Below are 13816 nucleotides of genomic sequence, written 5' to 3' on the forward strand. Positions count from 1 at the left end.
ACTCTGGTGAGTTGCTTCCCCTGAGCATCTCCAAGGTGACCTCTGCAATCTCTCTGTGTAGGATAACAAGGACCTGGAGCTGGACATCATCCCAGCAAGCCTTTCAGATCGTGAGGTCAAGCTCCGGGACGCCAACCACGAGGTCAATGAAGAGAAGCGGAAGTCAGCCCGGAAGAAAGAGTATGTCTTGGGGGCGGGGAGGGCATCTTCTCCCAACTGGCAGGCTCTTCTGACTGTGCTTGGCTTTCAGTGCCTCCCATCCCTTTAGTCAGCTTGCTGTGTCCTCGTGACCACCTACAGAGGTTGGAATGGACAGACGTGATGCTCCCACCCACATTTCACACTAGCCAAGGACTGTTAGGGCAAATGATGAACCATGTCAATGTCACAAACCATGTCTTGATCACTCTGCTTTCTTTATATTGGTGTTGCAAACTCACACATATCTAAGGATATGCAAGGGCTTTATGAAGAATATTTTGATAGATTCCTTTTGAATACTGCTGGGAAAAAAATAGTGTATCCTAAGATTAAGAAGTCCTCTGTAGTTGACTTTATCAAAACGAAGTAGGACCACAGGTCCCTTGAAGCTGAAGAAATTGAAGTTGGTCTGTGAAGTCAGAGCTAGTGTTTCATCTGGGAGGTGTATTAGTTTGTTAGCGCTGATACAACAGACTCTGACAAGCTGGGTGGCTTAAACGACAGAAATGTATTATCTCACAGACCTGGAGGCTGGAAGTCTGAAATCAAGGTGATGGCAGGGTTGGTTCCCTCTGAGGGCTGGGGGGGCAGGCTCTGTTCCAGGCCTTTCTCCTTGCCTTACAGATGGCTGTCTTCTTGTTCACATGTCTTTCTCCCTGAATATATGCCTGTGTCCAGATTCCACCCCCTACCCTTTAAGGACACCAGTCATTTTGGAATGGGGGCCCGCCCTCCTCCAGAATGACCTCCTCTTAACTGACTGCATCTGTAATGACTCTATTTCTAAATAAGGTCATATCTGAGGTACTGAGGGTTGGGATACAACATATGCATTTTAGGGGAGACACAGTTCAACTCATGACAGGGAGGGGAATGAGGAGATGACACTAGGCTGGATCTCCCTTCCAGGCTCTCTCCGCGACACCAAATAGCCAGAAGATGGTAAGGGGTAGGTAGAAAATAAAACAAAATGGGGTCGAGGGTACTAGAGCTAAATTATGAAGAAAAACAGGCAAAATTGCAGAAAGCAGATGAAGAAAAGGGAGAAGAAGGTAGAAGCATGCCACAACCCTAGGCAGTAAAATCAAAGACGACTTTGCAAAGCGTGTGGGATTACGTTCCTTCTGATCTTCCTTCTCTCCTTGTTTACCAAGCACTTACAGTGTCCTGGAAACTTTGCTTACAGGATCTTGTTTAATCCTTGCAGCAGCCCTGTGTGATCAGCTGTTTTATAAGTAAGGAGTCTGGGGCTTGGAGAAGCAAGTCCTACTTCTAGTAAACAGCAGTCGTAATTCAATTCCTATTTGTCTGACTTCAAAGCTCTTGCATTTTCCTCTCTGCCAATGGAGTAAGAATAGTAAGAGAGTGGCTCATTAACTCCTGCAAAAGGGATTTTTTTTAATTAATACTTTAATTTTAATAGAAAGGCCCCTGCTAAAACCAGGTATTGCTTTAAGGAAAATCCCACCAAGATAAAGGTTCAGGAAAAGATGCTGCTCGTTTTAATTTTTCTTATGAAATTTCTAACAGGACACCCTTTGGGGACAATCTTTCTCAAAAATGTTCATGTAATGAAGCGCCTTGGAAATAGGAATTCTCGTTATGAAGTACAATGAAAACTTGACATAGAAAGCCTAAGATAAATGTATAAATATATACTTTGTGCTAAATTAGAGATTATTGCATATCACATGCCAGCTAGGAAGCACCTTTTCTAATACAAATTTGTGAAAAAAAGAAAACAGAAATGAAAATGTAGGTACACTGTGATGAAGCCACGCGTCATTAGTTTAACACCCTCTAAGTACCTTGTGTTGTTTAGGGGCCCAAGGAGGAGGGAGCCCTCTTCTTGCACATGCACAGCACAGGCTCCTCTTTATGGGAGGCTGAAGAGCAGTCACTTGGCCTTGTTAGCATGTGCTGACACACACTCAATTTCATGCACAGCAGTTTGTGCAGTTTGTGATAAAAAATAGCCCCATTCAAAGCCAGAGGTCGGTGCACTATGGCCTACAGGCCAGATCTGGCCCACTACCTGTTTTATGTAGTCTTTAAGCTAAAAATTATTTTTTAAATATTTTTAAGGAGTTGAAAAATATCAAAAGAAGAAGATTTTGTGACATGAAAATTATCTAAAGTTATTTTCTATCCATAAACAGTTCTATTGGCCACACTGTTTTTTTAAACATATTGTCCGTGGCTCCCTCCACACACAACAGCAAAGCTGGGTGGTCGTGACAGAGAATGAATGGCCCACAAGTGTCTACTGTCTGACTCTTTACAGAAAAAACTTTGCTAATCCCCCGTCTCGGTGGTGGTGTCTTGCTTGGCCATCTGTTTCTGGCTTTGAAACCTGGTTTACCCTACAGTACCGTGAACTGTTTTGGTTTAATAAGTCAGCAGTTCTGCTGAACAGGAATGATCATTCTGGGAGCTGTAAGAGAAATGTGGGGACCTGAGATTCAAGCTGTCTAGTTGGTGGAAATGAGTGTGAGCAATGCTGCAAACTTGTGCCCCCATGCACACAAGCACACATGTGCCAGCAGAGAGTCACAACATGGTGGAACCGGGGTGGAGAAGGGGGAGAGCATGGAACCACTGAGCACAGACATGCTGAAGGGATACAGAGCAAATGATCAGAGACAGGGACTTGGAGGATAATACTCAGCAAGGAGTTGTGAGAAAGGAAGAAAGGTATATTGGTAAAGTAGAAAGATAGAGCGTCCAGGATGTCATGAATACTGGGAGCAGGGGGCTGTGAAGTTTGAAGGAAGGGAGATAGTACCTCTCTAACCGAAAAAGCCCATTGGTTCCTTCTAGATTCATCATGGCGGAGCTGCTCCAGACAGAGAAGGCTTACGTGAGGGACTTACACGAGTGCTTAGAGGTAAGTTTTACAGTAATCAGTCCTCAGCTGTGTTAGAAAACGATGTGCTTGCCACATCAAGTCCTGGAGAGGAGCTCAGTCCTCTCTGTCTTCTCCCAGAGCTTGGAGAATAAAAAGCCAACCAGAGGACATCTTTTTCCTAGAGTCAGTAATAATTGCATGGGAGTTTAAAGTGCTTTGGAAAAGAAAACTTTTCTCAGACTGGAACTAGACTCAGCAAAGAAAAGCATGTAAGACACTTGAATTCAAAATAAAAACCATGACACAGTCAGTGAACTTAAGTGGAGTCTGAAAGTCTGCATCCTCCCCCGACACACACATTTAATAGATGAAAAGGGTGTGGAGTTGTGCTCTTGCTGAAGTCCAGGATGGGAGTTTCCCCAGCAGCAGTTCAAGATGATGGGGCATTCAGGTTTTCCCCTTCCCCTTCTGCTCACTTACCATCGCACTTTTTACTCTCTGTATGTGTCCCCAGTCCGAGCCTTACCCCACAGGGTTGAAGCCCTGTTTGCTTCATGTGTGTTTCTGGGGCAGTGCTTGCCAGTGATGGGACTGTCGCTGTCTTACAGACCTACCTGTGGGAAATGACCAGTGGTGTGGAGGAGATCCCCGCTGGGATCCTTAATAAGGAGCATATCATCTTTGGCAACATCCAGGAGATCTACGATTTTCATAACAAGTAGGTTGGTGGAGGGTTTCAGTGGAGCACTCTTAGGGCCAAAAGTACCCAACAACACAGCTGCCCCACTAGTGGACCAAAGCTGGTTGGGAAGGCTCTCCCGGTCAAGTGTTGCTGGTTACATTTTCTAAGTCACTTGCTGTCAGACTTCTTTCTCACTCACCCTTCTTTCTCCACAGTAGTCCTAAATTCCTAGCGAAGGGTGAAGTCATGTATTCAGCAGTGTCCCTACCCTGATCTCCTAAGGGACCTAACATCTTTATACCCAATCAGAATGATAGCCAGGCTTTGAGGAAATAAAAGTAGCTTTTCCTCGTTGGAACTGTGGGGAATTCTGACAATAGAATTCATCCGAGGCTAACCGTTCCACCCTGTGGGCCTTAGGTTTCAAATTCCATTGAAGTTTTCTTTCAACCTATTTCCTCCATCCCCAACTACCTGATCATCCTCACCCTCAAGCAAAACAGCTACAGAGAGAGAGAGAGAGAATCAAAATACCTCATGGAACATATTTTTTGACAGCTTATAGGCTAGAGCATCCATCGACCCTGTATGTTTTGTTGAAATAAGTAGAATCATAAAGCCCTAAAACCTCACAACTCATTTCTTTCCAGCCCCTAACTTGATTTAAGTATCTTTCTACAGCATGTTAAACAACATATTCCGTCGTTAACAAAGGGTCAGCCAGAACATTGGTTGGTTAGTTATATAACCAGCTAATGGTACTCAGTTTCCAAAGTACAAAGAGAGGGAACCTCAAGACACAAGACATAACGTTGACATACAGCAGTCACCCCGCACTGTGCAGTGGCGCTTTCTGCAGGGAGGGAAATGGTCCACATCTGTGCTGTGCTCTACAGGAGCTGCTGGTCATGTGCGGCTGTTGGACACTTGAAGTGTGACTAGTGCTACTGAGAACTGAATTTTTGACTTTATTTAATGTAGATGGCAAGTGGCTGCCATGTCGGACAGCCCAGCTCTAGAAAATGAGACGTCAGCGTGGCCCTTTGCTAAGAATGACCAAGAGGCAAGTAAGAGTGGGTATAAAAGTATCTTGAGTTCTGAAAGGTCTGAATAAGGGGTGGAGAGTCACTCCTTTCTTATCAACTCCTGATAATTAATCCCCTGGAATGTCATCAGATGGCATTAGTGTAAAGGGAACATAGAATACATAGTTCCCATGACATATTAACCTTGTCAGATTATGAAGGCCTAGGGTGAAAATACCTTCTGACTCTCTGGAGTACTTAATCAAAGTTCCCAGTATTTCTTTTTTTAATCCAAATTTTAACACTTTCCATATGGTGTGTCTAGAAATCTCCAGACATAGAAATATTCTTTCCTCTTGCCTATATAGTAAGATCCCGTAAAGCCATTCTTGACCTTTGATCCCAAATTCTGTCAGCTGAGCCCAGCTTAGCATTATCCTGTCTCCTGCAGGGTATCTGGGAAGACGTGGGCCTGGAAAGCAGTAAATTACACTACTTTTCTTTTCTGATTTATGATCTCTAGGATTTAGTCAACAAGTCTCACTTTCCTCATATCCTTACCAAACTGACAAGGTATAAAAATAGAGATCGCTATGTGCACCTCCTCTGAGACCTGTTTTTGCCAGGTCGGTGTATAAGGGGAAAGACTGTTCATCTCAAAACTGACCAATTGTAACAAAATATCTAGCATAACCATGCTGTGTTCTGGTTTCATGATGTAATTCCAGTAAGCTACAGCAAGCAGTTTGGTAGTCTTTTAAATAGCTGAAAGTCTACCTACCAGCTACAAAATATATTTCTAAGAAACTCATAAAGTGAAAAAGTCAAGTTAAACCATGTGGAATGTTGCATTCTGTACAGGAGTAAATTCAGTGATGGAGAACACAGCTACTCAGCAAATGTTACCTATTTATAACATTATAAAGAAACAAGAAGAAAATAAAAACCAGCTTCTGAGCAACCAAAAGAGGTATCACAAAGATAAAGTTCTTATCTTTCCATAGAAATACCTTTCTATTCTTCCTAAAAGCCACTTTACCTGTTGGTTAGATCGTTTCCAAACCCATAGCAATTTAGAAACAGCAAATAAGAATCAAGACCTTGAGCAAGTAGTTTGATACCAGCAGCATAAAGTAAAATCTGGCAGGAAAGAAAACAGATAAACTGGGGGGAAAAAAAGAGGCAAAAGAATCCCCCAAATCGTAGTGGTCAAGGGCTATCCTGTGTTAGTGCAAACAATCCTTTGCCCCAGTATAGAGCCCAACACAGCCACCATATTACAGTAGAGCATAATCATATGTTAGTAATAACCCAGAATCATGGGCATATTCTGCATTAAAAAGCAAGGAACTCTGTAGTGCATTTAGAAAGCTATCCACCAAAAAACCCGTTTTAAATTATCCACAATTTAAGGGAACATCCAAGAAAATCAAGCTGCGTATTAACCATACAGGTTTTGGAGGACTAAGACTTTCCTCTTCTCATAACACATGTTTCTACTTATGCCACACACATTTTGATTAATGTAGAAAGCATAATACTTCTAAAATTTTTAATGAGGAAGAAATAAAATGGCAATTAAGCCAACTTTGAAAATGCAGAAACTGTCAATTCCATAAGAATCCACATCTTTCACTGCCTGGCAGTGAAAGTAAATAGACTTTAAGTAAATATTTGTTTGGTGGACAAATGGATAAATGGACTAAAAATAGAATTGCAACTTGCAGACTATGGCTAATGCCATTCAAGTTATAATTCAGTCTTTTGTTTATGAAAGTCTCAAGACATGAAAACCCATTAGGTAGTTTTTTTTCCCCATCATTACCAGAACCTTCTAGACCAGTAAAATAATTGAATGTCTAAATGAAGGAGTTTTCTGGGCACTTCTTAATGGGAAGACCAGACAGTGGTCCAAACACCTGTTTGCTCTTCAGGAATACTTTTCTGAAATAGTCACTTTTTTGCCTGAAAGGGTTCTTTTCGACCCCAGTTGTTTGCATCTTTTCAAAATTATGATCAAATGCTATCTAGCAGAGAAGCATACACCTCTCATTTCCAGTGCATCGCAAGAGGGAGGGAGGGAGGGGGTTCGGAGGCAGAGGGACTGACACTGACACTGCCTGTATAACCACACTAGCTGAGTCACTGGGAAATTAGTACCTAGACCAAGGGTGAATATGTTAAATATTTCCACTAGTTAGTATTGATCCTTTTAAATGGTGTCACTTTGAAAAATGACAATCAGTATTAGTTGTGTGTGTGTGATCTTTCTCTAGGCCCTTCATCTATATAGATTTTGAATGGAGAATTCCCAAGTACCATAATTTTTATAAAGAACAATTCAAAATGTAGAACTTACTACCTGTGAGTGGTGGTTTTAACACAGATTGGAGGTTTAAGTGGAATGATGCTTAGTTTAACCCTTCACTCTCCCCGTTTTCGTATTACATCTCTTCTCTGTAGAACTAAATGTAAAGATCATGAAACTTCTCTACTCAGAAACTACTTCCATTTCTATTACATCTTGCTACGCATTCCAGGATCACTCAGATGAGGCAGTATATTCCAGAAATAGATTCCCCCAAATGGTAATGGTTTCGTTAATTCTGTCTCCACACTTTGACTAACCTACAACTTGTAATTGGGAAAAATAATTGTTTTCAGTTTGCCTTGATTGTTAGATTGTAAGCACAGCTGTTCATTTTAAATGCTCATCACCTTCAGTTAAACCTGAACTTTACGTCTTCCTTTTCAGTTATTGGAGATACAGCCATGTGTGAGTCTGGGCAATAGCATTTTTATAAAATCTCTGCTGTCAGCGTTCAGGGTCTGCGGGACCATCAAGTATAAGCAGAGAGGCCAGCGATTTGCCCAACATGTGACATCCCCCCACCTAAAGATTAGGTGTAGATTCCAGGGGCTGGGCCTCCCCTCCCCCACTCTATAGACCGCCAGCTGCACTGCCAAATCTGGTTTGTCTGATTCATATCTAACCAGCTTCCATGTGGATACCCAAATTTGAGGCACACTTCACCCCATTTCTTCCATAGGTATGTCATCCAGGTCACACACCCTTGCAGTCACCTAAAGTGAGTCAGTTTTCAGCAAAGGTTGGAGAGGCAGGTGGGTGACCAACAGCCAGGGCTGGATATCCCTTCTGCATACTCCCTCCTCCAGGCCTGGCCAGAAGCTATTCAATTTGGCCTCAGCCACCACCCACGGCCCTCCCAGCCTTGTGTTCCCCAGGCCCGAGGCTCACAGATCAGGGCTTGAGTTATGTGAGGCTGAGCCTGGAGCACTGGTCAGGCCAGGGCAGCCCACCAGGGCACCAGGTGGCCGGGGTCAGCCAGAAGCAGAGGGTAGTGTGCAGCAGAGGGTGAAGACAAGTTGGGGGAAAGTGGTGGAAAATGTTGGGGAACAACTGAACAAGGCCCACACTTCCACAATCTTCCCAGAATTCCATCCTGGAGTCAGCCCTCTGCTGGTTTAGAGACAGAGCTGGTACCCAGTGAGGAATCTAACCCAGGCTCTGCCCTCTGAGTTCTGGGAATTAGTGAGGTACCTGTGGTAAGGGTGGAGGTGAGCACAAATGCAGTTCAAAGGAGCAAAGAAAATAGCCTCAGTTGACTTAACGGGAAGGCTTCCCAGAGGAGGGGGCATTTGAGATGGAATTTAAATAACAGAGCTGTCTCCATTGATGATGGAGGAGAGTTTGAACACAGGCATTCCCAGGGAGGGGTGTGGTGAAGTCTAGCCGGTAAGCTCAGAGACTACGAGAGGACTTTGTGAGTCTCAATCCTGGAGCAAGGGTTGGGGAGATCTGGCTGTCACACTCCCAGTTAGACTGTGTCTTCTCACATCTGTGTCTGTGATACTGAGGCACAGGAAGGCAGAGGTGGGGGGTGGAGATAGTCAGAATGGTAATGGAGGGGAGCGCGAAGGAAGGGAGGAGACAGACAGAGTGAGTGGGCAAGTGGGATAAAATACCTGGAGAGAGAGGTGAGAACAATGAGGTGGTGGAGGGGGAGGAAGAGATGGGGGAGAGAGGAAAGGAGATGGGAGAGGGGGCAGTACTGGAGGGAGGTTCTAGGTAGATAGAAGGGGGTCGGGAGACTAGAAAGAGAGAAAGGAGGAGGGACGGTTGAGGATAAGAGGGAAGGGGAGAAATGGATGAAGAACTAGACCTCCCTGGGTCTACCATCCTAATGCAGACAGGGGGATCAACAATGTGCTTTTCAAACATTTTTTTACCATGAACAGAAGAAAAAGGTTATACATTATGTCCTGATACGCACATGCTTGCATATTATATATAATAGGAAAATTAAGTTCTTCAAAATAAGACCCGCACTCTGTGTGGTGCACTCTGATAGTTTGAATTAGGCTCCATTTCTCCTTTTTTAATGCTGGTGTCCTCCCACTGAATTGATTTTACAACCCCTTGAAACGCAGTGGGTGGATCTGTTGCTGCCAGGTGAGGAGCTGGCTCCACCAAGTGGTGAGAACAGGATGTGCAGGCCACCGCCCCTCTGCGGGGCCACACTGCCAGGTGGTCGGTGGCTGCCTTCTCTGTCTCTGCTACTCCTTCCCACACACACACCTGGCTTTAAAATATGCATATTCTGTGCCTTCTATGCTTCATCCCCCTCTCCAAATGCCTTTGGTATTAGTTTTATCCCATTTACGGAAAAATTAGAGAATTACAATTTAAGTTTGGAAGAAAACCTTTAAAGAAAATCTCGTTCTAGTCTACTCCCTTGTTTCACAGAAACTGGAGCTTACAAAGGTTTGTGACCTGCCCAAACTGATTCACAGCGCAGCCGAAGAAGCCAAGTCTTCACAACTCCCTCTTAAATCACACTGTCATTTTCTTCATATTCAAGTGCCAAGCAACGAGGAGGGGGAAGACCTGTTGTGATTTTTCTTGGGCCCTAAAGCCACACGCTGAGGGATGACCCCTGTTGCAGGCCTTCCACAACCCACCAGAAGGGCCCTAGAAAATGCAGCTGTGATTTTGTTGCTGTTTGCTTTCTCAGGAAGCTGTCAACACTGTTGCTGGTTATAGATGTAGCAGGATAGAGTCTAAATGTGTCAAAGTCCTGTTCATTTTAGCTGTGTACACTGACTGCTTAGCATTCATGCCTACTTGCTAAACAGCACATCAATGGCTATGAATAACATTAAATGTGAGATTAATTATCTTTTACTTTAACATTGCACTTACATTTGTGCAATTCTTTTTGATTCATCTGCTAAACAAAATTAGAAAATATAAGCAAAATATATTCATCAGATAGCAGTGCCTCGAGGTGAGCTGCTGCTTGAGGTCGGGGGCTGAGGGTGGGGCATACGCTGAGTAGGAGGCCAGCCCTGCACACCTTTCCCCTTCATCTCTAGCCTAGGCTGAAGTTTCTGCCGTGAAATGAAGAGACAGACCCCAGTGATGGGCATGGCTCAGCCCAGGTGATCAAACTGTGCTGATTAAACACTTTTGTGAGCAATCTGGCACCCTCCCTGAGTGCGTATGCCTCTCTATTAGTTTAATAACTGCTCGGTGTGCTAACCAGCTGTCCTGGCCTGCAAGACAGAGCCTCTTCCCTGCTAGGCTCTGAAGCTGTCTGGTTACTAATGGGTCCCTTGGAAACGATCTCTTGCTCCACTAGTATGAAAGCATTGATGAAGGCAGTGACTTAGGCCTCCTGCAAATAGTGAGCCTGACATCTTTCTCCCCACTTAATTGATTTATGTCTCCTCACTGTTCTTCTTTCCCCCTTACCACAGCCCAGCCCGCTTCATTCCCCCTCTCACCAACAAGTATGCATGCACAAGAGCACAAGCACACAAGACCATCACCCTTATTCCCCTTTAAGTGCAAGCTGCACCCTTGACATAAAGGTCTGTCTTCTGGACCACATTGTGAGTTCCTCGGGGAAGGATACGCTTTTCCAGAAGCAGTAAGACTACAGGTCAAATTTACCTTTGGCAAGAGTAACAAAATCAAAATGACTCAGGGTGCCTTTGGAATGGAATGCTGTTTCCATAGTACTTAATGGCAAAGCTCACAAAGCTTTTCTAACAATAAATGCTAGAGGTTTCATTTCCTAGGATTCTATACAAAGCCAGAGGGAAGCATTTTCCTCATAAAGTAGCTGCATAACGTATTACATCACAATAATTTGATAGAGTAATGACATTGCTTAGATCTTGACATTTCTTTTTTTATTAAAGTGTAGTTGCTGTACAATGTTACATAAGCTACAGGTGTACAACATAATGATTCACAATTTTTAAAGGTTATGCTCCGCTTATAGTTAGTATAAAATATTGGTCGTATTTCCCGTGCTGTACAATATGTCCTTGTGGCTTATTTTATACCTGGTAGTTTGTACCTCTTAATCCCCTGCCCGATACTGCCCCTCCACCTTCCTTCTCCCTACTGGTGACCACTAGTTAGTGCTCTGTATCTGTGCGTCTTTCTTTTTGTTACACTTACCAGTTTGTTGTGTTTTTTAGACTCCACGTATAAGTGATGACATACAGGATTTGAATCCTGACATTTCTTTAAAAGCTTTATTCATTTCTGGAAGAGCCCCAGACATTCACACAAACACTTAAACTCCTTGCTGTGCTTGTTCTCCCGTGATACAATAATCACCGCAATGGTGGGGACTGAGGTGTTGCTACAGAACAGTGGAGGTGGAATATTCCATCATTTGTGGAGAGTGTTGGGCCCTCTTGTGCTTTAATTTAAACTCATCATGTCTATTTGAAGTAGGCAGAATGATACTGTCATCCTCATAAGCTTCAAATATAAAAGCAAAATAGAGTTTGATATCGCCACTTGCCTTCAACAAATACATCGAGATGATAGAGCACATCTTACTCAAAATTATGAATTGAGATGCCCAGCACAAGACAAGTAGCTTTTCTACTCCTTCGCTTTTTTTATAAAATGAAGTCATACGGAGTTGATATCGGGTCTGCCAACTGGGAGCACACTGGAATGGGGCATTTGCCTTCAAAAGCCGATCTGTGGGCTGGATGCATTAAAATTACCCAGGGAGCTTCGCTAAGCAGTACAGATGCTCAGATCTAAACCCCAGAGGGCAGTGCACAGCCAGGTCGTGGGCCCACTAACTAATGTTTTCCAAGAATTTTCCTTGAGGCAAAGTCTGATACTTCCCCCAAAAGTGTTCTCCTTGCAAAGAAGTTTGGGAAGCCCTGCACACTGTCTCTACCTCAGAGATTTATAGTGTGCCTCATCATATTACAGAATTTCAAAAGTCCTGCAGTACAGAAACCAGTTTAGCCCGGCATTTCCCAGACTTAAATGATAGGTGACCTTGAAATCCAATTTGTGTGTAATACCCAATCAAGATTTTCCCAGGATGTGGTTTAGGAAAAGGTAATCTATTACATATTTTCCACCAGGGGCTTGGTGGGGAGAGCTCCCTGGGAATAAGTCTCCAGGAGTGGAGTGGAGGAAGATTGGGAAGCACCAATTGGAAGAGCTAATGTTTACTAGTGCCTGCTGTATGCCAGGCACTGGGTTGTGTTCTTCACCTTCATGGATTTATTAAGTCCTCACAACAACCCCATGAGGTTATTTTAAAATGAGAAAAATGGGACTTTGGAGGAGCCCCTCACAGCTGTGACTAGGTGCTAATTCTGATTCTTTAACCTGTGCTTGGTTGTGGGAGGAAAGGAAAGTGAGTCCTGGGACCATAGTAGGGGGGCTAGTGGCATTTGCTCTTAAAACCTTCATTTTTTGGAAAGGCAGTAATTGTAGAAATGATATTCTATGGACTTAATTCATTTTAAAGTGCTTTCATTTCTTGAGAATTTCCAAAGAGAGCATCTTTCCATTGGTTTTTGATAGCTGCTGTCACGAAAAGTCAGGGTATTGCTCTATTTAAATCACCAAGATTTTAAATGAAATTGCTAGCACCATCTTCAGCATCAAGATCAATTATCAGCTTTGTGGGTATAATTACCACTGTCTGCTTAAAATTAACCTTAAGTGACCAGGCCACTGACCTTGGGTCATAAGTCAAGGAAAGAGAGAAGCTCTCTCTGAGTCATCACGGAGTCATTGCAACTTCAACAGCAAGAATACAGGCTTTTTTCCTCTCATTTATTTGAAAGACTCTTTACTTACATGTAATCTCAGCAACATAAATGTAAAAGATCCTGAAATTCTAACAACAATGCTTTTTCTTTTTGGCCCAGATTTCCTTTCTGTTTTTGAAAGTTAGGCTCTTTGATATTAAGATATATGTTATTACCTTTTTTTAAATTGAAGTATAGTCAGCTAGAATGTGTCAATTTCTAGTGTACAGCATAATGTTTCAGTCATATATATATATATTTGTCTTCATAAAGAATACAGTTTTATATCCTGTATGGAATGTCATGATTTAGGTTGTATCATTTATTTAATCGCCTTTAAAGGACTTTGAAGAGCATGTGTACTATGGGAGTCAGAGTGAGGGGATTGGAGTGCGAGGCTGAGAGTGGGGAAGTGGAGGTTTCTTACGAGCTGAGAGCATTTATCCTACATGCCCTGGACTCCAAATTCTCCTCTTTCTCTCTGCTTCCAAGTACTCTCTTCCTCCTGGTTCTCCTTTCTTTAAAGCAGTTCTTTTTCTTTCACAAGTCCTTGTCCTAGAAGAGCCCATCAGGTTTTCTTTCCCCACTTGCCAAGCCATTCCAGCCCCAACCCCAGGCCTGTTCAGTCCATCCTGGCTCAGAGCTGGAGTTCACCCATTGTCTTCATTGAGACTCACACTGAAGGGTAAGAAATGACCACATGAAGAGTACCTCAACACCTGAAAAACTACCTCTGAAGATTTTGTACATTATAGTATTTAGTGTTCCCATGGAAAAGAACCACATAATAAATGACTTCTAGAATTCAGTTCCAGAAATAAAAATTATAACATATCACAAATATATTAATATATCTATAGTAACATATTATATTTCATTATGTATATATGGTAATAAACCAGGTTGCTTCTCTTTACAACAACAGCAAAAAAAAAAGATGTTTTCTTTTTG

General features: G+C 43.0%; 1 protein-coding gene across 15 annotated transcripts in view; it reads left to right on the forward strand.

Annotated features, from left to right (window-relative positions):
• KALRN (kalirin RhoGEF kinase) overlaps positions 1-13816 on the forward strand; it is a 616794-nt gene that overhangs the window by 381762 nt on the left and 221216 nt on the right. For all 15 annotated transcript variants that reach the window (XM_074364800.1, XM_074364803.1, XM_074364805.1 and 12 more), the window contains exons 23-25: positions 62-180; positions 3022-3088; positions 3658-3767. In XM_074364800.1, the coding sequence (XP_074220901.1) occupies positions 62-180; positions 3022-3088; positions 3658-3767 (296 nt within the window). The remainder of the gene's footprint in view (positions 1-61; positions 181-3021; positions 3089-3657; positions 3768-13816) is intronic.

Source organism: Camelus bactrianus, chromosome 1, assembly GCF_048773025.1.
Source record: "Camelus bactrianus isolate YW-2024 breed Bactrian camel chromosome 1, ASM4877302v1, whole genome shotgun sequence".
Classification (NCBI taxonomy): Eukaryota; Metazoa; Chordata; class Mammalia; order Artiodactyla; family Camelidae; genus Camelus; species Camelus bactrianus.